This window comes from Argiope bruennichi, chromosome 7, assembly GCF_947563725.1.
Source record: "Argiope bruennichi chromosome 7, qqArgBrue1.1, whole genome shotgun sequence".
Lineage (NCBI taxonomy): Eukaryota > Metazoa > Arthropoda > Arachnida > Araneae > Araneidae > Argiope > Argiope bruennichi.
Genome location: NC_079157.1, coordinates 128136136 through 128163808, shown reverse-complemented (window position 1 = coordinate 128163808; position 27673 = coordinate 128136136). Strand labels below are relative to the sequence as shown.

Genomic DNA, 27673 nt, shown 5'->3' with positions numbered 1-27673 from the left:
AATCATTTTAGACACGTAGAAACATTTTTTCTTCTAAAAAAATAACTTCAAAAAATATTTTATGAAAAAAAATTTGATTTATTTCTTCATTTCTCTAATTTATTATTTCAGAAAGTTTTCATATATTTATATGTTTCAATATTTTTAACAATTTTTAGGCAAGTCACAGCTGAAATTGAAAGGAAGAAGATATCTTCAGTTAATTTGCTTTTAAATCCGACCAATCGTGACTTCGTTATTGTCCTGAACTCCTTTTGATTTTCCATTGCGGAGGTAGTCTGTTGGAAAAGTGTTGTGAAAATTTGGTTTTCCAATACTAAATTATTTATTCTAATATTCTCTGAAACAGGTATTTTATCTTGTAATATAATTAGTTCTGTTTTGTAACATTATTTCAAATAATACCTCTAATTTCAAAATACAGCAATGTTTTCATTAAGAGATCAGTTGCCATAATGTTAAGTGTTAACTTATTGACGTATAAGATTGAAATATCTTTTAACTACTGTCTGATAAACAGCACTAAAGTTATTTTCTTTATAACGCAGTTGCTTTCTTTTCTTACACACACTTTGCGTGCTTTTTTTTGTCTTGAATTTAGGAGACTGATAAATTCCATTGGTTAATAAAAGGCTTGATGGTGATTATTGAAAATTTTCTTTCAGATTTACCATGTATGCACAAAGCAGACTGACAAAATTCAAGAATAAGGGCAGAGACCAAGAAGTAAGGAAATTTTGCCTGGGTTTAAGCTGTTTTTAAAATATATTCAATGAAATATTAAAATATATTCAATAAAAATTTATCTCTAGGCAATGCGTCGTCGGCGAACGGAAGTAAATGTTGAACTAAGAAAACAGAAAAAGGATGACAGTTTGTCGAAACGTAGGAATGTTGATGCATTTGATGATGAACCAGTCAGCCCTCTCCAGCCTCAGAATAAGGTGAGTTTTATTAAAATATTTGCACCACACATTTAAAAGCCATCTCAATTCTTCATTTTTGTAATGGTCAGATTCTAAATTTTATTATGATTTTATATAATTTTTTATATCCTGAAATGAGTTTTTTTCATGTGCATTTTTAAATAAGTTTATTCTTATATAAAAATGGTTAATTGTTTTTGTTAGGAAATAAATATTTATGGGATGATTCCTAGATGTGTAGCATTATTGAAGGATCTTAAAACTGTATATTTTTGGGGACCTTATAAGCAGCTTATCATAAGGCCTTAAAAGTGCTCATTTTTGTCCAGGTGCATATATAATGTATTTTGATGGAAGAAAAAAAATCATTTTACCTTGCTAAATTCTACCAAATTATGCGATTTGCTTGCATTGTTCGATCTTTGAATGCCTTAACAGATCTTGATAAATTTGGAGGACAATGTTAAAGGTTTTATCTTGGTTTAGGTAAATATTGATGGCATGGCAGAAATAGAACCCTTTCATTTATTTGATACATCTTTCATTTCCTTTTTCTTGCCTAGTTAGGGTTAAGATTATTTTTTTTAAGAATAACTTATATATTATAAAACTGTGCAAGTAAAGAATTGTTGCCATCAAAAATTTCGAGTTTTAAGCCGAATTTCCACTATTTAAGCCTCTGAACTTTTGGAAATGTCTGTTTGAGAACACAATAACTCAGAAATGATTTTAGCTAGAATATCTAACAAGTTTGCACATTTCTCTAAAATTTTGAATGAAATCCATTTCCAAGATTATTTTTGTCTATTTATCCCAGTACAAGTGAACATAACTTCAAAATGCAATGAGTTACATCAGTAAAATTTGGCATACAGGTTTAGTATCTACAGTATAGGTGTATATCAAATTTTGAGCCAGATTCTTAAATGAATTAACTGTCAGTTTGTTTATTTATTTGCATATGAAACTGTAATAAAAAAAAAAGAAATTGCAATAACTTATAAATGAAATTTGGCAAGGTATCATCTTGGTAAATACTTGTAGCTTTCAGTCTTCTCCAATGTTCTAAATTTTGAGTCTAGTAGGAGTTATGATCGTATCTTTATTAGGGAAATACTCTATTATACTAGATCTTAGAAGCATTTTCCGGCTGATTTTGTATATGTTGCCCAGAAGCTTTTTTTAAATGAAATTTTGAAAGAGAATTTCACATGCTCAATAGTTAATGCTCGCATGCATAAAATGATGCTAGTTTCATTTTTCTAAAAATGTATTGTATTTTACAATTATTTCAAGTTAGTGCAGTATAAGTAGCAACAAATTATTGCAAATCTTGCATTCTACAAAAGGAATATCCAATAAAGTTGTGCTTTTCAAATGTAATCATCAGTAACTTGTTTTAAAAACATTAGATTCCCTTTATTATTTATTTGTAAGAAATATTTTGTCAGAATAAGTATAAAAAGATGTTCTGCATTAAAAGCAGAAAGGATAAAAAGATGAAATGAAGATGCTGTTCTCATGGAATTTATATATTTCTAGGTCGAATCATCTTTATTTAATTGTAAGAATTTTAATGTTTGGAAAATGAAATTTTCTTTTATCCTTTATTTGAAAACTTTAAAAAAGAAAAAAAAAAATCTTAGAAGAAAATCTTTTTTTTTTTTTTTTTTTCATGAACAAGCATCTGTAGAAAAGGTATTCAGCATTAATTAAAATATTGAAGTGGGAAATTTAGAAAATATAATTTAATCTATGATCAACATTTAGTTTACACAAAGTGATCTTGCAGAATCGCTTGGTAAACATTGCTAAAGAATTGAAAACGCTTGCAACATCAACTTTTAAAACATATTGCTTATTTTTTAGAAGGATCTCTTGGCACTTTTAACATTACCAACGAGATATCTCATCTTTCAGATGCTTCCAGTTACAGGTTTCTGTGGGCTAAAATTTGTCTCTTATGCCAGTTTAGATAGGTTGAACTTTCTAATACCTATCTGAAGAATACCTTTACTTTTTTCATCATAAATTTTAGCCCACAGAAACCTGTAATTGGAAGTATCTGAAAGACAGGATATTTCCTAGGTAGTGTTGAAAGTGTTAATTGCTTGATCTTCTTATGAAAAAAGAAATTCCTTAGGAATTGCTCTTGTTCTACAAACCAGAAACTTTTTACTATTGACAAAATCTAATGAGTTGGGAAAAGCTATTAACGAGAAATTTGAACAAATTGAAAGTTTTTTAAAAATAATTAAAGAAACTTTTATTTGTATACTTAATAAAATTAGCATGATTTTTGCATTCTAAATTTATTTGTTTTTATTTATTTTTTACAAAATTGAAATGTTGATATAGTAGTGATAGAACTTTTCCCCTTTTAATACTAATGAAATGTAATTAAATAATTTAAGATATACAATTAAAGTCTTTTAATCAATTTTCAGAATGAAACTTGCATTAAAAAAAATTTAAATAACTTAGTTACAGTATTCATGAAAAGCATTCACTAATAACTAGAAGTCTTTATCTTAGTATAAAATTGGACACTTATTTAGTTAATGCCCAACTTAATTTATTTCAATAAACTTGTAATTCTGTAATTAAAAAATATTACTTTAAAATGTATTCGTATTCTTTCTCTAAAGGTCCTTAAAGTATAAAGCAATTATTTTAAAGATAAAATTTGTCTATGCACCTTGAATTCCTGAAATAGCTCTTTCATTAGTACAGTATGGGTCAATCTGATATTTTTTTCCTACATCAGGGCAGGAAAAGTATTGTATTAACCTTACAGGTGTTAAATTCCTGCTTCGTTAGTATTTTTATTTTTGTTTGCAAATCATTACAAATTTTTTATCAGTAAGAGATTCAATGAAAATAAGCAAAATCTTAAATCATCTGGCTTTTTAATCAAGCGTTTTTCTTGGTTATACTTAAAAATGAATTTTTCATATTTAAGTGATAACATGTAAAATTTGGTATTCGATTAACATAATGATTGATAAATGTATAAACCTGATGACAAACTTTTTAAAATTTTAAACCTTTTTTTTTTTTTTTTTTCCCTGTTCTATTATTTATCTTTCCTCTGATGGATAATTTGATCACTTGTGAGGGAAATAATGCATTCTTTCGCATATTTCTTAAAACCAAGCCCTTTAGTCATGGAAAATGTATGTGAAAAAAATGAAAATATAAAAAACATTTTCAGTGTAATTTGTTGCATTTTTAAGACCAAGACTTATAAGAATTAGGCAAAAACATCCGACTAGCCATAATTTGAAAGACAAGTTTTAAAATATAATCTGGAAAATCCTATAATGGATATATTTATAATTGATAAACCTAAAATCAAAGCTTGTTTGTATAATTTAAAAAACTTAAATATAAATTCTGCTTCTCTTGAAAATAGTTTACTCATCTCTAAAAAGTAACTAATATCTGTTTCTTCCATTCCCACCTTTGAAATTAAACATTTTGGTTGCATTTGAAGTTTGGATTTAGTTGATGCTTAGCCAAGTAAAAGACATTTTTGAGCAATGATTAACTCAAACTATGATAAACTTTATTTTATTTATACAAATAAGAATATTAATGTTAATTATTTTAAGAGTTTATGCTTGTATTATTAAATTTGAAACTGTCATGTGGCAATAGAAAGGATATTTGTTAAGGATTGCATTTCTTTATTGTTTTTTCAAGCTAGGATACTTGAACTACATGGAAAGCCTATTCTTACTAAGATCTGTGATTTACAAGTATAAATTTGTGCATATACAGATAAATTCATGCATCATTGAAAGTTCTGTTTAAAAGCTTGTTTTAAATTTAAATTATTTAACATAAAATATATTTAAAAGAAATGTAGAAAATATGCATATAGTAATATTGAAGGATTCTGTGATCTGCATATTATTGATGAATTTCAACTATGAAAGCACTGCTGTTGGCATGTAATTAATACAAAAATTCATAAATGCAATGTATTTTAAACTTCATAATACGAGATATTATTTAATTATATATATATATAATATAATATCTTCATATCTAATATAAAAATTATCAATTCTGATAAGTGAAAATATCAAATAATAGGAATATAAATGTTTTTTATGTAAAGTGTTTCAAATGTTAGTTTTAATTTTGATACCTAGAGTAATTTATTCTTTCATCCTGAGTGCATAGACCCAGTTATGCAACAAATCGGCTTTTAAGACACTGTGCTGATGTATGAGTAGAAGCTCAACATCTATCAACCATTGAAACACCATAAATAAGCCAACTCTTTAAGGGTCAGTTGAACCAATAAATATTGATAATAAGACAGTATTTAAATTTATGAGGGAAAATACAATAGTTGGGAGGAGATTGGGTTTGAATTTTAAAGTCAAGGCTGGATGAACTAACAAGGAAAAGTTTGGGGGATAGCAAATTAAAAAATACTGGTTTTAACTGCATGTTATTATCAACATAGTCAGATTTTAGTTATGACTAACATGACATTTTCAATTAATTGCTGACATAGGATTAGTACACAAGTACCAATTAAAAAAGATTCAAAGAGTTTAAAATGCGAAGGATTAAAAAAATATTCAATTGAATAATAAAATGATTGCCTTAAGAAATTTTAACAAAAATGGGAGGGGTGAGAAGTGCATTGTAAAAAATGTATAATTCTTTTAAATGTTTTGCAGTGTATTGTATTTCAAGATTTGAAAAATTAAGATAGTATTTTTAATCCATAAAAGTCAAAAGCTTCAGTAACAATTAATCCACCTTCTTGAGATTTTGTGCAATGGTGGTCCTTATGATATCCAAATTTTGTCCGTTGATCTAGTTAATTCCCTTCCTGTTCTCGCTTATTAGTGTAATCATGGAGGACAAAATAAACTAATTAAAATACTAAAATAAAGATGCATGGTGACATTCGCTTTCGAGAATAGCTAAAAACTTCAAGCTAATTAGACATATTAATTATTTGATTGTTAAGATGGATGACAATCAACGTTGCCTTTTTAATAACTGGCAACTACTTAAAAATGATTTAAAATACACACATTTCTGGCAATGATTTTTCAATTCAATTCTATACTGAACTGAGTACCAGATAATCTTTATTTAAATTAATGATATAGTTGTTTTACTTTTTTCATTATTAAAATAATTAGTATAAATAAACTTAAAATAAACAAAGGTATTTTTGTTTTTTTAGCAACAAACTCCTGGCATGTCTCTTGAAGAAATTGTAGCTGGAGTTCAAAATCCTGATCCTCAAGTTCGCTTGGTGGCTACACAGAATGCTCGTAAAATCCTTTCTCGTGAAAAGAATCCTCCTATTGATGATATGATAGCAAGTGGAGTAATTCCTTATCTTGTTTCTTTTCTGCAAGATCATGGAAAGTGAGTTTTCTTTTTAAATTTCTGATTATTTTTGTTCAGAATGGCTGAAAATGTTATGATTTTATTTTGTAGGAATTTAAAGTATTATTTTTAGATTAATAATGATTATTAATGATCATGCAAGCACTTTTAAAATACCTGTAATATGTAGATAACAGGGTGCATGGTGTCATGAAATGTGCTTAATTTTGGGGCGGGGGGAAGCATATAAAAAAAGGCTTAAATTTCTCAAGAAGTGTAAAGATAGTAAAATTTAAAACTGCTTCAAGCCTTGTTTTATATTTTGTTTCTCCAGCCTTGCTTTACTTTAAAACAAACATCTATTTAATTTTCCTTAACTTATTGTTTATATATTGAATCTAATACATTTTTCATTGTTAATTCCTAATTGTTCCAGATAGTAATATTCTTTACTTCTAAATATTCTAATTGGCTGATATTTAACTTTTAGCTTTTCTACATGCTTGATTTTTATTATTCAACTCATCATGCACTGTTTGGTTATCATTCACCATCATAAAACATTGCCTCTCTGATACAAAATTATGAATAGTATGTTGTATAAGCATTTTATTCTTCTGTTGCTGCTGTTTTAGTTGAAACTTCCAAATTAATATATATTTATCAATCTATTTATTCTTAGAGAGCCTTCAAACCATAAATTTTTAATTCTCCCAAGAACTTCAGATTTTTCTTGTTTTCTATATGTTTAAATTAATTTCTCTACCATTATACTTGTTTAAATTTCTAGAGAAATTTTTTCTTTTTCATATGATAATCTGAATATGTAGTTAGTGACTTTATACCAAATTTTTAAGGGATGCTGACTTTTATATAATTATAATCTAATCAGTTTAGAAGTATATGGTTCATTCTTCTAATATGGAGTGTTTTTTAATGAAATATCATGGAATCAGGATAAAGTTATTCATTAATAAAAAAAATAAATTGTCAATTTTTAATCTTTCCATCTGTTAGATTTGTATTTTTAGTTTTAAAGTAAAATGTTTTTATTTCATTATTTATTGAATTAGAAAAGTAGTGGTGTGATCTAAGGAAAAGCATGAAGTGTAAGTCCTTACATTTAATACTGTTTAATCTGAAGGAAGAAATCTGGGAGGGATAATCAAAGTTATTAAGAAGAAAAAAAATTAATAATGAAGATAAATGTTTTATTAGTCGAAATGAAAACTCTTGCCTGTATTATTTAGTGTGCCTCTTCAGTTTGAAGCTTGTTGGGCATTAACCAATATAGCATCTGGCAATTCTGCACAAACATCTACAGTTGTAAATGCTGGTGCTATCCCACTTTTCATAGAACTTCTGTCTTCCCCACATGCAACTATTGCTGAACAGGCTGTCTGGGCTATTGGTAACATAGCAGGTTAGTAAATATTAATTTTTAAAAACTGGTGTTTGAGAACTATATTCTTGTAACCTTTATCAAGGGGATGATTTTATCAAAGCTTACAATTGAATGCATAATCATTTTAATGTATTATGACAAAGTGCATAACGTCATGAAAAGTACTAAAATTTTCGCAAGAAATTAAAAGAACTTTTTGTGTTGAATATAATTCCTTGCGTCTCACTGCACTTTATTTCATATGAGTTGATATTTAGATATGCTAAATCTGTGATTCTCTTCTGTTTTTATAAAAATGTATAGATATTGCTTTGATATGCATTCTGTATAAAGAGAAGCCTTGGGTTTTCCAGTTACAACTGTAAAATAAAATATATAATGCATTAATTTTACTAAAAAAAATTCATATGAATCTTGAAATTCCTAAATAGTAATTAAAGTTTGTCTGCCGCCTCTGCCTTCATTTTTTTCAAATACTGTAAAGTAAATGAGGTGCTAATCTCAACGACTAATATGATTTGTCAATTTGAAGCATTCTGATTGGCTAGCTGTGCTTCTACTAATGCAAGTCATAATTTTGCTTCTATTTTTTTTCCGCTCTTTAAAATTATATTCCATTATAACTAGCACATCAGCGCTATATGCATATTTTCTTGTATCTTGAATATATGTACAAGGGAAAACACGTGCATCCCCTCTCCCAGATTTGAATGGCAACCCTGAAAACTAATGTTTTTTGCTACTAAGACTTTCTAAATATGGGGGGGGGGAAGAATTATAAAAAAAAAATTATTATTTACAAATTGCTGTTTTTTTGTATTGCAAGGATATTTATAAAAATTTTTAATAAAAATTACTATGTCGGTGTATTTTAATGTGGATGCTCTCGGTACAGAATGTCATCCATATTACAATTCTCCCCAGATATTGTCAGCTATTTTTTCTGCTATAGGATCACAATAGATACATTATCTATGATCTTAACTTTGAGTGTATCAGTATCTTCAACTGATGCTGTCAGCAATGGTTGAATTGAATTTTTAGAACCAAGGATCACATGGGACATTTTATTATATTGATTGATTTGATGTAAATCAAATGCAAGATTATTAATTCTACATTAGTTATCTATTAGACTAATAAAAAATTTAATATACCATATTAAAAAAATTTACATTATTCAATGGTTCTTTTGTAATCAGGGGAAAACTTTATAATGTATTAGATTTAAATTGACATTGTACCTTCTAACCCCTTTTTTTAAATATATATTTGGGATTATATTTTAATTGTTTTATGTAAGCTTATATGCTATAACTATAATACATACACACATAAAATTCAATTTATTGTAAAAAAATTTTAATAAAAATGTAACTTTCTTGATTTTTTTTTTTTCAATATTTTTAGCAAAAAAAAAAAGCTTTCTTAATTTATTGTATAAAATTGAGTAAAAATTTCCGTCTTCTGCTTATCTTGTTTCGTGATTATTTTTTTTTAATTACAAAATACACACACATGCAAAAAAACTCAAATTCATTAATTTTGAGTTTAAACTTTTTTTACATTTAGTATTAGTAGTATTCATCTTAGAGAATTTCATATTTTTGTTTCAATTGCTAAAAACTTTTGAAAAATATATATAAATAAAAGTGCAGCATGGAGAAATATCATTTTAAACTTTTTAGATTTTACAAAATGTTAATTGCTTCTTTCAATTCTGTTTACCATACAAAAAAATGCAAGAATTTTGATAGTAAAATATTCCTGTGTAATGAATATAAGAAAAAAAAATCAGTATTTCATAAATCTTATTTTAAAAAGTACACACCTAATAGAAGAATTGTAAATGAAATCGGCTCTTTTAACAGTGTGCACATATTTATACCTTACTTTTCATTGTTTTAAAGCTTTAAATCGTAGAAAAATAAAGCGGGGAGGACTACTCTAATTTGAAACTTTTAAGAATAAAATAACTTGGTTGAAATCATTCTGTAAATTTAAATATAAATACCTTATATTTTAATAATTGTCATGTTATATATTATAAATCGATATTTATCAAACGTTTTCTAGCATGATCCGAGAAGTGGGTATGGCAACATTCTTTATATCATTGAGTAAAAATTGTGCCAATAGAAAATGCAACTTTGGAATTTTTGATGCCTGTCATTTGAGTTAATAAAAAATCTGTTTCACTGGGGTTTTTTGATGGGGAAGTTTTTCTCCTTAAGCAAGGGCAGGCATTTTCTTGGATCCTTTCCGAGAGTTATGTTAAATATTTCGTAAAATTTTGACAGGAAGCTAAAAATTGGTATAGAAGTTTATTTGACATAAGTGCTTTTTAAGATATTAGATTTGCCATTCGTATCCGGAATTCATTGGGAATTAGAGTTGCTAATATCCTGAGTGGCTTAATTTTGAATTAATGCTAAGAATGTGCAAACCCCTTGTTTAATCCAAAATAAAAGTTTTAGCGTTGAAGAATAATTTTATGTTTTATTTATGTACTGTGATTTTGTATTTAAGTTTGGAATTTCTGATTTATCATATAAATTAATATTTTTGTTATATAAAAAATTTATTGGATTTGTGATTGGCAGATAACAAGTCATCTGATTTATGACATTTGGGATTTGTTTTACCAATATTGTTTGAAATATTGAATTAAAATTATTATTACATCATACTATTTATGTTGACATTAAAATGGTGATGAAAAATAAAGCTTTAATTAACAGACAAAATGAGTTCAAAATTTATAAATAACATTTTAGATATACTAATGAATAGCTTCCTATTTTGTTTGTTTTTCGAGTAATTGATATTTTTTGGCTCTTGGCTTATAATCTTCTGAAAGTTAAGCAATGCATGTGTTAAGCCAGCATTCATTTTTTATAAATAGTAATGGGATGTCTAGCTATATTAGATAGAGGGAGGGGGGAATGCAAAGAAAAGCTGAGCTTAAATTATTCATGATCATTTAAATTTAAAAAAAAATTAATGATCACTGCAATATTTTTCATAATCAATTGTTTGTAGCATTATCCAGAATAAAATCTAGATCTACCATTATAGTCAGTCTAAAGTAGGCAGCATTAAAAATATTTTTACAAATGCTCTTAATTCATAAAGATTAAGCAACTTGAAATGTTAGAAAAGTTCTTTTAGTGGTTTTAGAAATATTTTATTTGATTACAATTTTTTTTGATTTCATGTTTTAACTAATGGTAAAATATTTAATTTGAAAATAAGTTTTTAACATTTTTAAAACAGTTTTGTTTTCATTTAGCTTTATTGTTTAGTGGGAGAGAAATACTATGCTTTAGAAAACAGACTAACCTGAGGGCAGAGTTAACAAACAAAAAGCAAATCCGTCTAGCTTATTATAAATATATCTTAAAAAAGAACCATTTGAAATATTTTTTATGCTGTTTAATCTTTTTTACAACAAGGTATAGAGTGAGATTCAAGTAATTCATGTCATTGTAACATATGTACCAAAAAACTGGAAAATGAATTTTATTTGAAACACTCAAGTGAAAATTTTATTCTTTATGTGTTTGACTTCAAACTTTATGAATGATTTTTATTAAAACATATTGGGAAAACATTTTATAATTTTTATTTTTAAAATTATTTTATTTAGGTGATGGACCTCAACTAAGAGACTTTGTTCTTAAATATAATGTAATTCCTGCTTTAAAGAATTTGCTTACACCTGAAATATCAGTATGTATATTTTTTCTTTTAATATCGAATTTAAATTAAACAACCAATATAAAATTTGTACAATTTTACAATCAACATAAAAATTTTTACTTATTGCAGTATTTTTTTATATTTAACTAAATTATGAAGCAGTTGAGGATTTAATGAAAGAAAGTCTGCTATCCATAGTTAATAGGTTTTATCTTTGGCAGGTGCAATTTCGACGCAACATTACATGGACTTTGTCAAATCTGTGTCGTAATAAGAATCCTCCACCACCTTTTGAAGCTGTAAAACAGCTTATACCAACTTTTGCTGAACTTATTCATCATCCTGGTAAGAATCCTTTTAAATCAAATGCTTTTAAATTGTTAATTTTAATAGTAAATGTGGACAATTAACTCGTAGGCATTTCTACAATGAATGTGTTTAACTTCATGAACTGAAGTCGTTCCTTTATTTTTTACTTCTGGGCTTAAATATGTCCAATCTCCTTTTAATTTAGATAATAAGAGTTCCACTTTATTTAATCCCTTTTTTTAAATATGATGTATGATATCACTATAATTTGAAATATTAATTGTATTGTAAATCTTCATTTGCTCTTTTTTTAATATAATTTTTAGGGTAAAGAAGTTTTTACTTGCTTAAGTTAATTTTGTTTTTGTTATACCTGTGTGGCACAACTCCTGGCGGGGCATGTCGAAATGAGGATGAGATGCTTCCGGCATGGTGGTTGGATCTCACCACCCTGGAGGGTACACTAATAGGTGTAGGATCCCATCGATGATGGGACATACTTCCTTCGGGGAGGGTTGTACCGTGGCCGGTGACGGCTCTTAGGACTCGACCACAGTTCCCACTAATGTTACTGTTGCGGCCGTCCAGTCATTCAATTTATGGTTTTAAATCTGGGTCGGAGAGTTAGATGGTTGACTTGACTTACCTGTTTGGCACGATGACCAAAAATCATTAGAGAATTCTGGTTGGAGGGAAATTTATTGTAAATTGGTAATTTTTATCGAAAAAAATAATTGGCTGGTATTTTTTCATAAGTAAAATGAAATATTGTTGGAAACTAATGAAAATCGGACTTTTACTGATAAGACTATGGAAGGAGAAAGGTTAACCACATCTGCACTCATGTCCAAAATTAAGGTCACAAAAATGTTTTCCAAAGTAATTCTAAATAGCTACCAGTAAAATTTAAACAAATTATATTTTGTATATTGTGAAGGACTGGTAACACGGTATTAACCTTTGTTGTGGGGAAAAAATGTTGTTTAGCATTAGTTTTTGAGGAACTACTGAAATTAGACCGTTTAGGCATCTGGAATTTTTGCCTGCAATTTTGTGAATATTGCATTAAAACAAAATATTTAACCTGTTTCCAGTGAGAATGAGTTCTCATAATCTTTTAGACGATTCCTTGAGATGGAGAGCCGTTGACAGGCTTGAAGCAGGGCAGTCTCATGCGGAAGTGGCTCTATGGTTACAAGTGGAAACGAAAGTGATATTCAGGTTGCAGAATCAATTCCAAACAAGCGGTACTGTAACCGGGAAGGCCGGCCAAGGCTGTCATAGAGCAACAACGCCTGCAGAGGATCGCTATTTGGCATTAAGCGTATGACGGCATAGGCTGACAACTGCTCCTCAACTTGCTTGTGACCTTGCTGCTGCATCTGGAATAAAAATTTCCAGGCAAACAGTATACAGGCGTCTAGCAGAGAGGGCTCTTTATGCCAGGTAACCAGTTGAATGCGCCCCTTTGACTGCATCCACAGAAAAGCTCGGTTGTTCTTGTGCCGAACACATCAGTCTTGGGCACAGCAAGAATGGGGGCGTGTTCTTTTCAGTGATGAGTTGAGATTTACCACACAGAGTGACACTCGTCGAATCTTCATCTCAAAAGAGCTAGGAGCTCGCAATCATCCGTTCTGCGTAAAAGAAATCAACAGATTTGGTGGAAGAGGAATCTTTGGGGTGTCATAATGTTGGGCATTTGTACACCACTGCACGTCTTCGATGCTGGTACTGTCAGTGCTCATCGCTATAGGGATGAGATCCTTGAAGCCTATGTGAGGTTGTTCCGGGGTGCTTTTGGTCCAGACTTCATGTTTATGGACGATAACGCACGTCCACACAGAGCCCTGATTGTTGATGATTTTCTTGAGGAAGAAGATATTCGACATATGAACTGGCCCTCGAGGTCTCCGGATCCCAATCTTATTGAACATGTTTGAGATGGTCTCGGAAGTGACATTGTACAGCGTAACCCCCCTCCTAACACCCACCAAGAGTTAAAAGCCGTGCTTTTGGAAGAATGGGCTTTGTTGCCCCAAGCATTTATTGACACCCTCATAAACAGTATGAAAGCTCGTTGTGAAGCCTATATAGCAGTGCACGGTGGCCATACTCCATATCAGACAGGCTTTCCCCGAGATAAAGGCTTTATCTCTGATTTATAATGTAACACTTTTTGATATAACCTGTTTCTAAATTAACAATTGAAATCTTTTCCAGGTTGTTATGTGCCCATGTTCTTTCTTCCATTGTAGTATATCTCTGTGCCAAATTTTCGTGGCAACACAGTGAATAGTTTTTCATTTTTTGCAGATTTTATTTGTGACCTTAATTTTGGACATGAGTGTAATTTATCGCATATATAAATATATAGAATTTTCATCAGAAGTTTTTTTTTCAGAACAGGTTATCGATATAATTATTGAAAATGTTTTTGTACTATAGGAAAAGGCGACCTAACTAAAGCCCTGTTACTGTTGTGATTTTAAATTTTAATCTATTTGATTTATTTAATAACATAACAGCCCCTCCCCCTCTTTCAAATGTCACATTGACAGTACCACGTGTTACAAGAGCAAAAGTATGAATTTTGGGTATTAATATTCAAAACTGGTTGTAAAATATTGATCCACTATTATAATTATAAAACAATTTCTTTTAATTAAGTATTTAAAAAAATTTTTTCATTATTTTTTATCGAATTATGAAATACTGGACATTGCTATTATTTTTTTAAAACATTTTTTTAAAAAATATGGAACATGGACTACTAAATTCTTTATATTACTAATATTTTCTTTCAACATTTTTTTATTTTGTTTGAAATTTCCCATACATTCAAACAAGATTCTCTAATTTAAAAATAATATTGAACATGAGAAATTTTACACATGCCTCTTGTAATTTTTTAAATTTATACCTCTAAAAAATTTTTCTTTGTATGTAATAAAGAAAAAATTGACGAGGACCAATTTTCCACTTTTTCTTTCCCTCTATTTCCCTCTTTCCCTTATATTTAGTTTGCCAAACGGTTTGATTTCATTGGAGAATTTTTATTTGATGCAAAGATTTCATTTTGTATGTAAAGCCGTTTTTTTTTTTTTTTTTTTTTTTTTCCCCTCTCTTCTGCTAATAAAAATTGTTCATTTCTGATTGGTGTATTGATAAACAGTATGGATACAGGAGATTCTACTGGAGGGAAACAAATTATTTCCTTCTTAAGCACTGTGCCAATATATTTTTGTACTTCAGTCCTAAATTTTGCGTGATTTACAGTTAGAGTATGATATGTAATTTATATCCACTTCTTTGATATATACATTTTGTCTTGTTAAATTCTAGATAATGATTTTTATGTAAATAAAAACCTTTATATCCACTTCTTTGATATGTACATTTTGTCTTGTTAAATTCTAGATAATAATTTTTATGTAAATAAAAACCTTCTTTTAATATGGTTTTATTACCAATAACATTAAATTTTCTTTTTTTACTTTTTCCTCTCCTTAGAATTGCATTGTATTATAACTAGCACATTTCCTCGTATCTTGAATATACATACAGGGAAAACAGGGATTTCTTCTGTTTTGAGTAGCTTACTTTAATTTCACTATTTTGGGATATTTTTAATTATGCTCTTAACCATCTGAAGATACTGGCTTATGTTTTAAATTTAATTTTGAAGATTTTAAAGGTTTTGAATTTTACACGGGTAGAATTTATAGAAATTTTGGGAGCTTAAAATTATGCAAACAGTTATCTACAGGTGATGTTCTGATCTTTTTGCAGATACTGAAGTGGTGACTGATACGCTGTGGGCAATATCATACCTGACTGATGGTAGCAATGAAAAAATACAGGAAGTGATCAATTCTGGAGTTGTCCCTCGCCTGTGTGAACTTCTGGAAGTGCGTGAAACTTCTGTTATTACACCTGCACTGCGTTCCATTGGAAATATTGTGACAGGTGATGATAAGCAAACACAGACTGTGATTGATGGTGGTGCATTACCTTTTTTGAGACGATTAATGACTCATTCTAAGCCTAACATTGTAAAGGTACATTATATTATTTTTATAATTATTTAACCAATTTCTGTTAACGAGTTTTAATAATGATGAAATTTTGTAAATTTATTTGCCCTTATTATAACCTTTTATTTTTACAATGTAATTATTAATTTATTTAAAATTTAAAATCATACTTGTTGCTACTTAATAGCAAATGTACGGAATAGGTTTTTCCGATATATTACAGAGCAAATATATGCTTTAAAAATTGCTATTTTCAAAATAATGCTGTAGATTTCAATAGAGTATAATTTTGATGTCAATATTCATTGCACTTAGTAATTAAATTGTTTTTGGCTGATTTAACAAATTTTGCATAAAATGTTTCTGATATAAGTACGCTACTATGTATTTTCACCTTTTTAAGCTTAAAAGGGTTATCTAATAAATGAAGCGTATAATTCAAAAGAGGAAATGAATTTCATTTTTGAAAATTAACTGTTGGGTCTTTTGCAACATTTTTTTCGTTAGAGCCGAGAAAAAATATAAAGAGAATAGTTAGAGAATATTTTATAAGATATCCCTTTACATTTTTGTAAAGCGTTCATTTTTCAAAAAGCAGTTTCTTTTTTATAAATTAGAAGTTAATTTTCTATGGTTCAACCTAAATCTAATTAATCTTGGTTAATTAGGTTGATATGAATTGTCTTAGTCTGCTATTTCCATTTTATTTTGAGCACAAAAAATTGTTAAATGAAATTTTATTCTTCTTTTCCTGGTTAAAAATCATTTATTTTAGTAATTTTTTATAGCTGTAATATTAAACAGGAAAGTCTTTTTGAATGCCTTTCATTGTTTTATAGTCCATGTATTTTCTGTAGGCGATTCCAGGTCACATTTTCTACCTCGTTACAACTGGTTGTCTGCCTCGCAACGCTGAGGCAGATAACTGTCATTTTTTTTACACAGCTGTTAAGGTATTCCAAAGGTAAGGCATTCCCAAAACGTGCTGGCATGGGGGGGGGGAACAAGCTTTGTTGAAACCATGGCAACAGAGAAGGATAAAGAGTGAAGAGTAGGGAACACGAGTATCCTTGAAACGCCTACAGAAATTACAGACTATAATATCAGATAATGAATACTATATGCCGATCAAAAGCTGTTTGGAATTGTGTGTTAATGATTTGACTTTTTTCCCTATAATATTAATTTTCTGGGTTTTGAAAAAAAAAAGTAAATTAAATTTATATTGTTTATTTGAATAAATTTTTGTTTGCGATGAACAGCTAACTATATTTGAAAAATGCTGATTTGAAATTCTTTTTTTTAGGAAGCTTGTTGGGCTGTTTCTAATATCTGTGCTGGAAATGTACATCAGATTCAAGCAGTTACTGATAATGGCTTAATGGGTCCAATTATAGATGTATTGAATCAGGTAAATTTTTTTAATATAAATATGGAATGCAATATTAATATAAGAAATGTTGAAAAAAAGTATTCAATGAAATTTCAATTGCATGGGTTTTGATTTTTAATTCACCTATTTAATTTTATATATTTGTCCTTACATTGAACTTTCTATGTGTTAAATAAAACATTAAACTACATAGAATTTCTTCTTATTTTTAAAGGAAAATTTTCTTAATCATTAAAATTTAAATGCTTATAAAAATAAACTTGTCCTTTACAGTCATTCTGACCTGTTTGTGATAGAATTCTGTTCCTATATATTGGTGTAATATCGGAACACTTTAAGGTTTTTTTAGGGCTTCTTAAATTAGAATGATTATTTTGCAGTATTATTTGGTACTGTCAAGTTTACCTGTCTTTGAATATAAAGTTTTCTCTTTTTAACTGATATTCAATACAGCAACTTCTTTGTATGATTCCTTTCTGTATTTTTGATATGTAAATTATTAAACTGGATTCCCCTTGTTATTAAAAATTCTTAAATTTTATTTTACTAAACTAGGAACCTGAAAAAGGTGCTTGAATTGTTTTATTGCAGTAAGAACCTTGAAAAGTTTTGGAAGGGAGGAGGGTAAGAAAAAGTACATTTATATGCAGTAGTTGTGGCTGACAGAATCACATAAGTTGTATTCATATGGAGTGTTTAGCTAAATGGCACTACATATTCTCAGGATTTGGTTCTACCCAGTTTCATTTTTGGGAGAGATTCATATTGTCACAAAATTACTTGTGAATCAGTAGAATCAGCTGTACTTTTTGGCTTGAGCTTGGGAAACTTTCAAAATTCTGAATACAGGGGTGTTTGTGCTCCGGGGAAACTCTGGAATTCCGGGGATTTTGAACTTCGGTCTCCGGAATTTCCGGGGATCGTCGTTCAAAAGGAAGTAGGAATAATAATGAATTATTTATTTTGATCTGGGTAATTTTGTTTGCTTTTAAAGCAGAAAACGCAAGGTCAGTGTGTGTGGTGAAAACTTTTCCTTTCTTTCTCCAAAGGCAGTGATAATGCGTGAAAAGGGGGAAAAAACTTCTTTTTTGTTCTTTCCTTATTGCGAGTTATGACTCATTCCCCCGGTTCTCGGACATTCTCTTCTGGATTCTTTTCGGCAAGTAGGCGCGGCAGAAAAAAAAAGGGTCGACTTCGTTCGACCAGATGTGCGATCACGTGACTCTGGGTTCAAAGGTCTTATCTCTCCTGGCGTGGCGCCAATAAGTAGAGAAGGGGGATTTTTCGCCGTATTAGCTATTTGTCATTGATCGCTTCGCAACTTTTTTTTCTCCGCTGTGTAAAATTTTCGTTTCATTTATTGATGCACGTGTAAATTTTTCGTTTCGCTTATTGAAATATTTTTTTTATTTATGTACGCAAGAGAATTTCATTTAGAAATTTCAGCATATGAAACAGAAATTACCCCTTAAAAATTCATATCTAATTAGTTTTACAGCATTAGATCCAGAGCTAAGAGGTAAAACCAGTACAATATTAGCTTTTGAAAAATTATCATCTTTTATGTCCCATATTTTTAGTGATAATGAAAAGTCAAAAGTAGAAGCTGAAATAAGGTTATACCAGAGTGATATTGATATCACCAAAGAAATGCTCTACACATCTGATGAAAGTGGAAATCAAGTCAAGTGTACAATTGATAAATATTGGTCTAAAGTTTTTAATTTAAAAGATGATTTCACAAATGATTATAAGTATCCTACATTGGCTAAATTGGTCAAAGCCTGCCTTAGCTGCTTCCATGGCCCATTATTGGAAAGTGCATTCAACTTAATGGATACACTTGTCACTGACTATAAACCTCTCTTAAGATTGATTCCCTAGATGCAGTGCAGACTATTAAATATGATTTAATGGCTTCTAAAGAAACCTCATGTGAAAAATATGGCTCAAAAAATCCAATGACTGATCCAATTCACAAAGATCTCTTACTGAATATGAACAGAAGTTGGAAAACATATCAAGAGGACTTAAAAACATGTATTTCAGATGAGTCACCTATAAAAGTCTCTGAAAAACCTTCTACATTAGCAGAAAAGCAAACTGCTTCTACCTCTGCATGTACAGTTCTCGAGGAAATTTCTTCAACTGTAAATGAGGAAAATAAAAGTCAACCTTCCTGCAATTATGAAGTTCACCACAAAAGAAAGACAAGCCCACAAACATCAGAAAATAAAAAAAAAAAAAAAAAAAAAAAAAAAGCAGCAGAAATTAGATAATTTTTTTTTAAAAGAATTAATTCAGGTAATTTAAAATATTTGCATAAAATGTAGTAGTTTATATGTTTGAAAATTTATGGTTATTAATTTTGCAAAAAAAGTAATTCATTGAACTTTTATAATTAGGTCATTCAATACTTCATAATTGTAATTTTTCATTTCTCCCCTCCCCCTTCTCGAAACTCCAAAATGCCGGTAGTAAGTCCGTAAAAGTTTCAGGGGATTTTTTGGGGTCCCACAAACACCCCTGTGAATATAAGTGGCAACGTTGTGTAAAGGTTTTATTCATAACTCATTAGAGTAGCTAAATGAAGAAAATTATATATAACTTATTAATCTTGAAAACTGCGAATCACGAACTGCAAAATTTTTAAATAAAATATTTTTAATAGTTTTTTTGGTGGTGGTGGGGGGTTCAATAGGTTTTTTGGTGTATTGCCTAAAAAATTTAAGAATTTTCAGATCATTTTTCCTGATTTTACTTTTTCGAGAATTCCTTGTTTTTGGCGTTTAAGAGATATATTTTCATTTTAATAAATAAATTAAACTATGCAAAAAGTTAATAACGAATTTATCATAGCGCATGGCCCGTCGCGCGCTCTACCAAGGGGCACTGTGGATAGCTTTGTGTCAGGAGCATTCACGGAGAAAAAATTACTGACACAATTGTTTTGTTTAAAAAATCTTAAAAATACAAAAAAAAAAATAAAAAAATATAAAATTTGTGGAAACGGAAAGTGTAGGACATGTCCTTTGGCAGATAAGGAACAGATCAAAAATGAAAACTCAAAATTACAAACATTCTGTAAAAACAAAAATTTGATTTATCTCCTTAATTGTTCAGAATGTAATTTAAAATATATTGGCCAAACTAGCACCGAGCTTAATTTAAGAATTAACAATCACAGATCCGATATAAAAAACTTCATAAAAAATAGGACCACTGACTTCGAACTGGAGCATTTTCAAAACCATAACTTTAACAATATTAATATCTACATTCTAGAAGACAATATTAACGAATTAAACAAAAGATTAGATCTGGAAAACATTTATATTTGCAACCTGAAAACTTTATTTCCTTATGGTCTCAATAGTAAATTAAATGGGGAAGGTTATGCAGATTTAAACAATAATTGCATTTATAACAAATTTAACATTTTTAAAAATTTTCTAAATAAAGATAACTTTTCTAAAAGATTTAAAAGAGGTAAAGGGAAAGGAGGCAATTTTCAAATTATATTTGAGGAATTTCAAAATTACTGTAATCTGGAACACAATAGTGAAAACATTCACAGAATTAGGAAATACATTTTTGGTCTTAGAAATAATAAAATGAATTGGTTTTTAAATAATAAATTCGGGGAATTAGAGTTTAAAAATTCGTACACTAAATGTATTATTCTAGATCTTATTAAATGTAAACTTAACATTGGAAAAAACGATTTACTTTTTAATAATAAAAATAATGTTTACAAAGAATACTGTGTGATTAAATTCTTGGATATTTACTTCGAATATCTAAAATTACCCAAAATTATACATAATAATAATATATTTTTTCCTCTTGCAGATAAAACTAATGTATCAATAGCGTTTAGTTACACTTCAACTTTAAAGAAAAAAATTTGTAATTATAATTACTATAGCAAAAATTTAGATAAAATAAATAAAACAGATTGTTACTGTAACAAGGAAAAATATAAAGATTTTATAGATATTGATAAAGGTCATATTATTACAGGTAATTTAAAAATTATTGAATCCAACTCTTTAAGAGATTTGATGGGAAGAGGAACAAAATTTAGATTAAGAGAAAAAATAAACCATAACAAAATTTTGATTTCTATTGGTAATGATTTGGATGTTTTTATTGCCAAATTATCTAGAAAATACCACTGGCCTGCGGAAGGTTTCGGGGAATGGAAAGTGAGAATTTTAAAGGAAATTAAAATAAAATTGAATACTGATTTTGACAGATCTAAAGAACGTGGGATTTATTTTAGTAAAACATTAAAAAATGAAATAAAAAATTTAAAAGAAAAATTTGTTATTACAGTAATAGATAAATCAGCAAATAATTTCTGTTTAATTTGTAAATATTATTATAAAGAACTTTTAATTAATGAATATAACTCTAATGCAACTTATATGTTAAAGAACACCGGAAAAAAGGAATTAGATAAAAGAATGCTTGCTTTTGCAAAAAAAACCAAAACTAAGACTTGCTCTCTTAACTATCCTTATTTATTCCCAACAGTTAAATTTCATAAAAATCCATTAAAATTCAGATTCGTAACCTGTAGCACTGGTAGTTATAATTACTATACGGGTAAACATTTCTTTAAATACTTAAAAATTATCCTGGACAAAATAAAAAATGAAGACAACTTTATTATTTCTAGTAACAAAGAAGTATTGGATTTTCTTAAAGATAACAACATTAATAAACTTAATACTTTTGATTTCGAAAATTTATACACTAATCTACCTCATGAAAAATTAATAAAGGTCTGCACTTTTATATATGACGAATATTTAAATGAAAATATCATTCCTAAAAATAACTGGCTTGAGTTATGTAATTTTAATATTACTGAAAATTACGTGTTTAATGGTATTAATTTTTATAAACAAGTCAAGGGCATTCCAATGGGGACAGCTTTCTCAAGTGCTTTAGCTAATATTTTCCTGCATTACTATGAGAAAAAAATAATTAAATATAATTTAATAAACGGGTGGAGATATATTGATGACCTACTTTTGATTAACTTCGACAATACTAATATTATTACTAATTGCTATCCAAAAGATTTAATTCTAAAAGATACAAATATAAATCAACTTGAGGCTACCTTTCTGGATTTAAAAATCGAAATTGCTAATGATAAAACAATAGTTGGTATATACGATAAAAGGGATGATTTCAACTTTAAAATAACAAAACTATGTAACTACCATTCCAATCTAAACTCTAAAATTTTCAAAAATCTAATTTTCTCACAAGTTAACAGGATCAAAAGGGTTTGCAATAATAAAAATTCTTATATTGAAGCATCAAATATCCTCCTTAAAAATTTAATTAAAAATGATTTTCCTAGAAATTACTGTAATGTCAATTTTTTAATTAAACAAGGTATGGTTTGGGATTAATCTTTTGGCTTAAATAAAAATAGAAATTTACTTGCATATTGGATCACTCAATAGATGGCGCTGGGTGCCTACCTCTGTTTACATAATTTAACCGTTAACTTTCAAAAACAGGAAATAACAATCGATTGTTTAAAGTTTCATTCACTGTTGGAAGGTATGTTCTGGCCTTTTTGTTTTTAATTTTAATTTTAATGCTGTTTTTGTTTTTATTGTTATTGTTTTCATTGTATTTTTACTTTGTGGTTTTTTTCTAATTTGTTATTTTGTATTTCCTTTCTGTTAAAATGGTATATCTCTTGAGCATAATTTCGGGGGATTTTCGGGTCACGAGGAATCATTATTAGACTTAATGTCTGTATGTCCTCACAGAAAAAATCCCTTTATTTGAATCCCTGCCTGAGGGTGACCCTTGAAAAAGTCTTCAGGCCGGATTCTTTTTTAATATTTTTTAATAATTTTTTTGGTTTAATTTTTATTTGATTTTGTTTTTCCTATTAACTTGATTCTAATACTTTTGTTTTATTAATCTTGAATATATATTTGACAATAAATGCAATGGAATATATTGCTAGATATTCCATTGCATTTCTGTCAGGTTTACTTATTTGAAAATAATAAACTATGCTATCAAGTTAAGCAGAAAGAATGCAGTTTTGAGTTTGTTAAGAATTCTAAAAACTAGTTATTTAAAATGCACACATTAAGATAATTATAGATTACTTATTTTCCAAAATACTGTTCTCTACATACCCTGACTCATAAATGAGCACTCACTTGTAATTTATGTGAAATTAGCATCTAGTGTTGAACATGTGGTAGCTAACAGGATATTGAGATTGGGATCAAAATTCACTTTGAGATTCGGCATTACAAAATAAGCATATTTGGTATCTGTAGCAATCTTTACTTAAGCATCTGGAAGTATTTGAGCAAAAGTGATCTTGCATTTGAATATTAATAATCGAAATGTTTTATTTAAATTTATTACTTCCATTTTTGTCTAAATTATGTTACATTATGGCTTTTGAATTTTCATTGGAAAAATCTTTTTTATTTTTTTTTATTCAATAAGTTAAAATTATCATTGTTCAAAAGATTTTATATTGTATTCTTAAAATGTATGCTTTTTGTTTCTGTTATGGCATATACTTGATAATACCTGAATTAGGAAAAATATTTCGTTTCCATAATAACATGTATATGACCATGAAAAAATATTTTACATTTGAGTGGTCTATCTACTTTTATTTTATGTAGAATTATATAATTAAATACTCAAAATTAGTCAACTTATATACAGATGTTCGTTTTTTTTTTTTTTTAAATATAAATGTGACATTACATGCATGTAGATATTTACTTAGTATTTAAATTCCTTCCTTTACTTTCTGGAAAATGTCTCTTATCATTAAAATGAGTGCAGCTGTATTTCATATTTTAAATTTAATTATATTTGGTAAAACAGAAAAAAATTTTTTTTGTGGAATTCAATTTAATAAGTTGTCAAAGGCATGAGACAGCTTATTGAAACATAACATGCAATTCCCAAGAACAGCTGAAGACATTTTGGGAGTTCAGTATGCTTTCTTTTTGCACATAGAAGTGGATATCCATTTTTTCCTTGGAAATATTGATTTAACCATTTTCGAATTCAGATTTTAATATTTTTGACATTGATTTTCTTTTATATAAGACTTCTACAATATTTTCAGTATCTAATCCCTTTTTTAAAAATAAATTTATATTTTATTGTATTAACAATACTTACACTTCAATTTATTTTTACACTGTTCATTATTTTATGAAGTTTAGATTTTTTTTATTTCAAGTTTTTACCATGCCTGTAGAGTGTCAAGCAAAAGTGAAATGACATTTTGTGTATCCCCTTTCTGCTATGCATGCCTTTTTTTTTTTTTTTTAAATCTTTATTCAAAAAATTTTGATATAGCTTTTGAAATCAATTAAACACTTTCAATATTATCTGTATTTTAATTTGAATGTTGATTTATTTATTAGTATAAATGAAGTATATAAACAATGTTTTATAGTTTCTTTTTCAATATTTGCATTATATCTAGGGTCATTTAAAATGTTGCTAAACTTGTTGGAAAATAATTGTGTGTATTTATTTTGACAGGGAGATTTTAAATGTCAAAAGGAAGCTGCTTGGGCAGCATGCAACTACACTTCTGGTGGAAACATAGAACAAATAACATTTTTAGTACGTTCTGGTGTTATTCCTCCTTTGTGTGATTTACTTACCATAAAGGATCCTAAAGTTCTTGTAGTTGTTTTGGATGCTATCTCAAACATTTTAGCTGTAAGTACATAGTATTTCTTAAAGAAGAAAAAAATTAGTTATGCTTTTTCAGAATATAATTTACAGAGCATTAATTTTTCCATGAATATATTTGCAGGCTGCAAGTAAAATAAATGCACTTGAAAGTGTTTGCTCTTTCATAGAACAGTGGGATGGACTTGATAAAATAGAAAATTTGCAGCACCATGAAAATGCTGAGGTTTACAAGACTGCTTATACAATAATTGATACATACTTTTCTGGAGAGGTTAGTTATTATAAAATTGATTTTCTTAGAATATTTTATAAGTTAAACTTGAAACATAATAATTTAAAAGTTATCTTTGTTTTAATTTTTCCTTCTTTACTTATTATCGCTTTTTATTGCAGATGTTTTCATTTTATAGCACACTTGAATAGAATGTAAGAAAATATTATATTATTGTGAAATGTTTTGCATTAGACTAAATTTCAATTGTTTGTATGGTGTTAGTCTCCTTAAAGTCAAATGATTATTATGCTCACTATTAAGCAGTTAAACATTAAATCTCCTGAAGCATTATATTAATTTTTAAAGCTTTCTATTTATTAGATAAAAATTAGTATTCAGCTTAATTAAATCAAAGAATTAACAATGTTTTATTTCTTGAATTTTTATGAAAATATATATCAGGAGGGGGAGCTGAAAGTAATATTGTCTTTCACATGCTAATATCATTATCATGACCTAATAATTTATCATTTATTTGGGCATTGTTTACTTCAAAGTTGTGCTAAAGACATTTTAAGATTAAAATTACTTATTTGTTTGCCGATAATTAAACTTTAAAGTTCTATTTTGCAATTTTTGATTAAATTATCAATAAAATTCCAGAAAAGATTCATATTTGATATTGTATGCTTTTTTGAATTTTACAACGGTGATAATACAACAGTTACTACAAAAAGCATTAGGTGGTTATAATTTCCGAAGGTGGTTTTCTTAATTAAAGTCTGGTTATTTTGATCTTTTCAATTTGCATTGATCACAACAATCAACTTCAGACAATGTGTTAAGGACAGAAATGGAATCGTATTTGTGTTGGGTAATTGAGGAACTATCAAATACTCTAAACAAATCTTGGTTGACCATCGAAGAATATTTGTAGCAGACTAGTAAAAATCCTCTGTTCAAAGAACCATTTATACCCGATTCAACTTCTTGCTTCGATGCCACAATATAAAAATATTTGTTGATTGTTTGATCACGGTAAAGGAAAAATGATCCCTCTATAATAATCTTAAATATATAAGGTAGTGTCTCTGTCTGAATGAATTGTCTTGAAGTACTACTAAATCTAGTGGCATCAAAAAGGCATTTTTGTATGTTTGGTAAAGGATTTGCAGAATTCTTCATTTTGATGTCTGAACAAACTGGGTGACAAACCTTTTTATTGTGAATAATTAGATCATTACCAACAGGAAAAATGTTATTCTGCAGCACATTAATGCAGGACTGCATTAAATAACAAACCCTGGAAAAAAATAGTTAATTGGAATGGTAAGTACTGTCTCACTTAATAGTACAACATCATATTTCCATGTTTTCCTATCTCTACAACACTTTGTGTGACAAAAATATATGGATGACATCTAAAATTCTATTTCTGGATATTCTACTTTGAAACTAAATGATTTTTATTAATCTGTCTTTGAAAATTTGCACACTAGACAATAAAGATATTGATCCCAATCATGATTACACCGTTGATTTTTTAAAAAGTTTCATTTTAAAACAAGAAACATTACTTTTCAGTTCCCCTAATATGTAAATATGAATTTCTGCTTCTGAATGGGAAAATGTCTCTACTTTTAAAAGCCAAAATATTGCTCTCTTAAAAAGTAGTTCCGTTGTTCCTTATGCAGAAACTTTAGAATGAATAGCTGTTAAAAATATTTTATCTGCATTATTTTATTTACCTTAGATTTTATTCTACTTAATACCTTAACATGAATCACTTACTGATAAAAAGAAATATGATAACAATCTAAACATCTAGGCCTGCAATAATAATAAGAAATTTTAATGGCATTGAATAATTTTCTTTGTGGATTAATTTTATAAGTCTGTCAACAGTGGATTGTTTCCTGACAAAGCAGTGTTTTCTGTACCTGGTTTTGCAGCATCTTATTGCATGTGGAATGTATCTCATTGTGTCATCTTTGGGTTATTAATTTATTTACATCAAATAAGTTTTTTTTCCAGTGTATTGAAACAATTCCTTTTATTACATTACATATAACAGATGTATAGAAAAAAACAAATGAAAATTCTGATTGAAAATCAAAGAAATAAATACCAACAATTATAATCAGTGGCCGAATCATCAGGAAATTTTTAGTAACACTCGCTGTTAGTTTGCTTGGTTACCTGTCGAGAATAGTTTTATGTCCGACTTTCCATTATTTTCTCCCAGTAAACAAGTTTTTTATTTATTTTCCCTCTTTCTAATCTGATGAAATGTTAGATATATTTTCGTATTTCAACAATCTGAATTTTGCATTTCAGGATGAAGCTGATGAACAGCTTGCACCAGAAGTGGATGAGTCTGGCAATTACCAGTTTTCTGAAAATGCCTCTGCTCCAAATGGTGGATTTTCTTTTTAATATGCATTTTCATAATGGATTTTAAACTGCTGTTTATTATTTAAAGTTCAAAAGGTTTGAAAAATTGAAAAGATAAAAATTTTTGTACAGTTGAACATTCCCAAATTGCATTTGTAACATTTTGTTTTTTATTGTGAATAAAGTAACTTTTCTGAA

The 27673-nt window shown here is 28.3% G+C and overlaps 1 protein-coding gene across 2 annotated transcripts; it reads left to right on the top strand.

The window, feature by feature from the left end:
• Window positions 1–203: 203 nt before the first annotated feature.
• LOC129976030 (importin subunit alpha-1-like) lies at window positions 204–27673 on the top strand. 2 transcript variants are annotated; one of them, XM_056089367.1, is made up of 12 exons: window positions 204–349; window positions 666–726; window positions 813–944; window positions 6145–6332; window positions 7544–7716; window positions 11348–11430; window positions 11622–11745; window positions 15502–15770; window positions 17053–17157; window positions 24709–24891; window positions 24989–25138; window positions 27419–27673. In XM_056089367.1, exons 2-12 carry the CDS (start codon window positions 673–675, stop codon window positions 27515–27517), a joined length of 1560 nt encoding a protein of 519 aa, XP_055945342.1. In that variant the 5' UTR covers window positions 204–349; window positions 666–672; the 3' UTR covers window positions 27518–27673. The 2 variants fall into 2 exon arrangements, with proteins under 2 accessions (XP_055945342.1, XP_055945343.1); XM_056089368.1 differs by having other exon boundaries at window positions 226–361.

Coding starts and splice junctions, on each gene's coding strand:
- LOC129976030 (XM_056089367.1), top strand. CDS start 673: ATGTATGCACAAAGCAGACTGACAAAATTCAAGAATAAGGGCAGAGAC. Junction 17,158..24,708: donor TTATAGATGTATTGAATCAG/GTAAATTTTTTT, acceptor TTATTTTGACAG/GGAGATTTTAAATGTCAAAA. Junction 24,892..24,988: donor CTATCTCAAACATTTTAGCT/GTAAGTACATAG, acceptor ATATATTTGCAG/GCTGCAAGTAAAATAAATGC.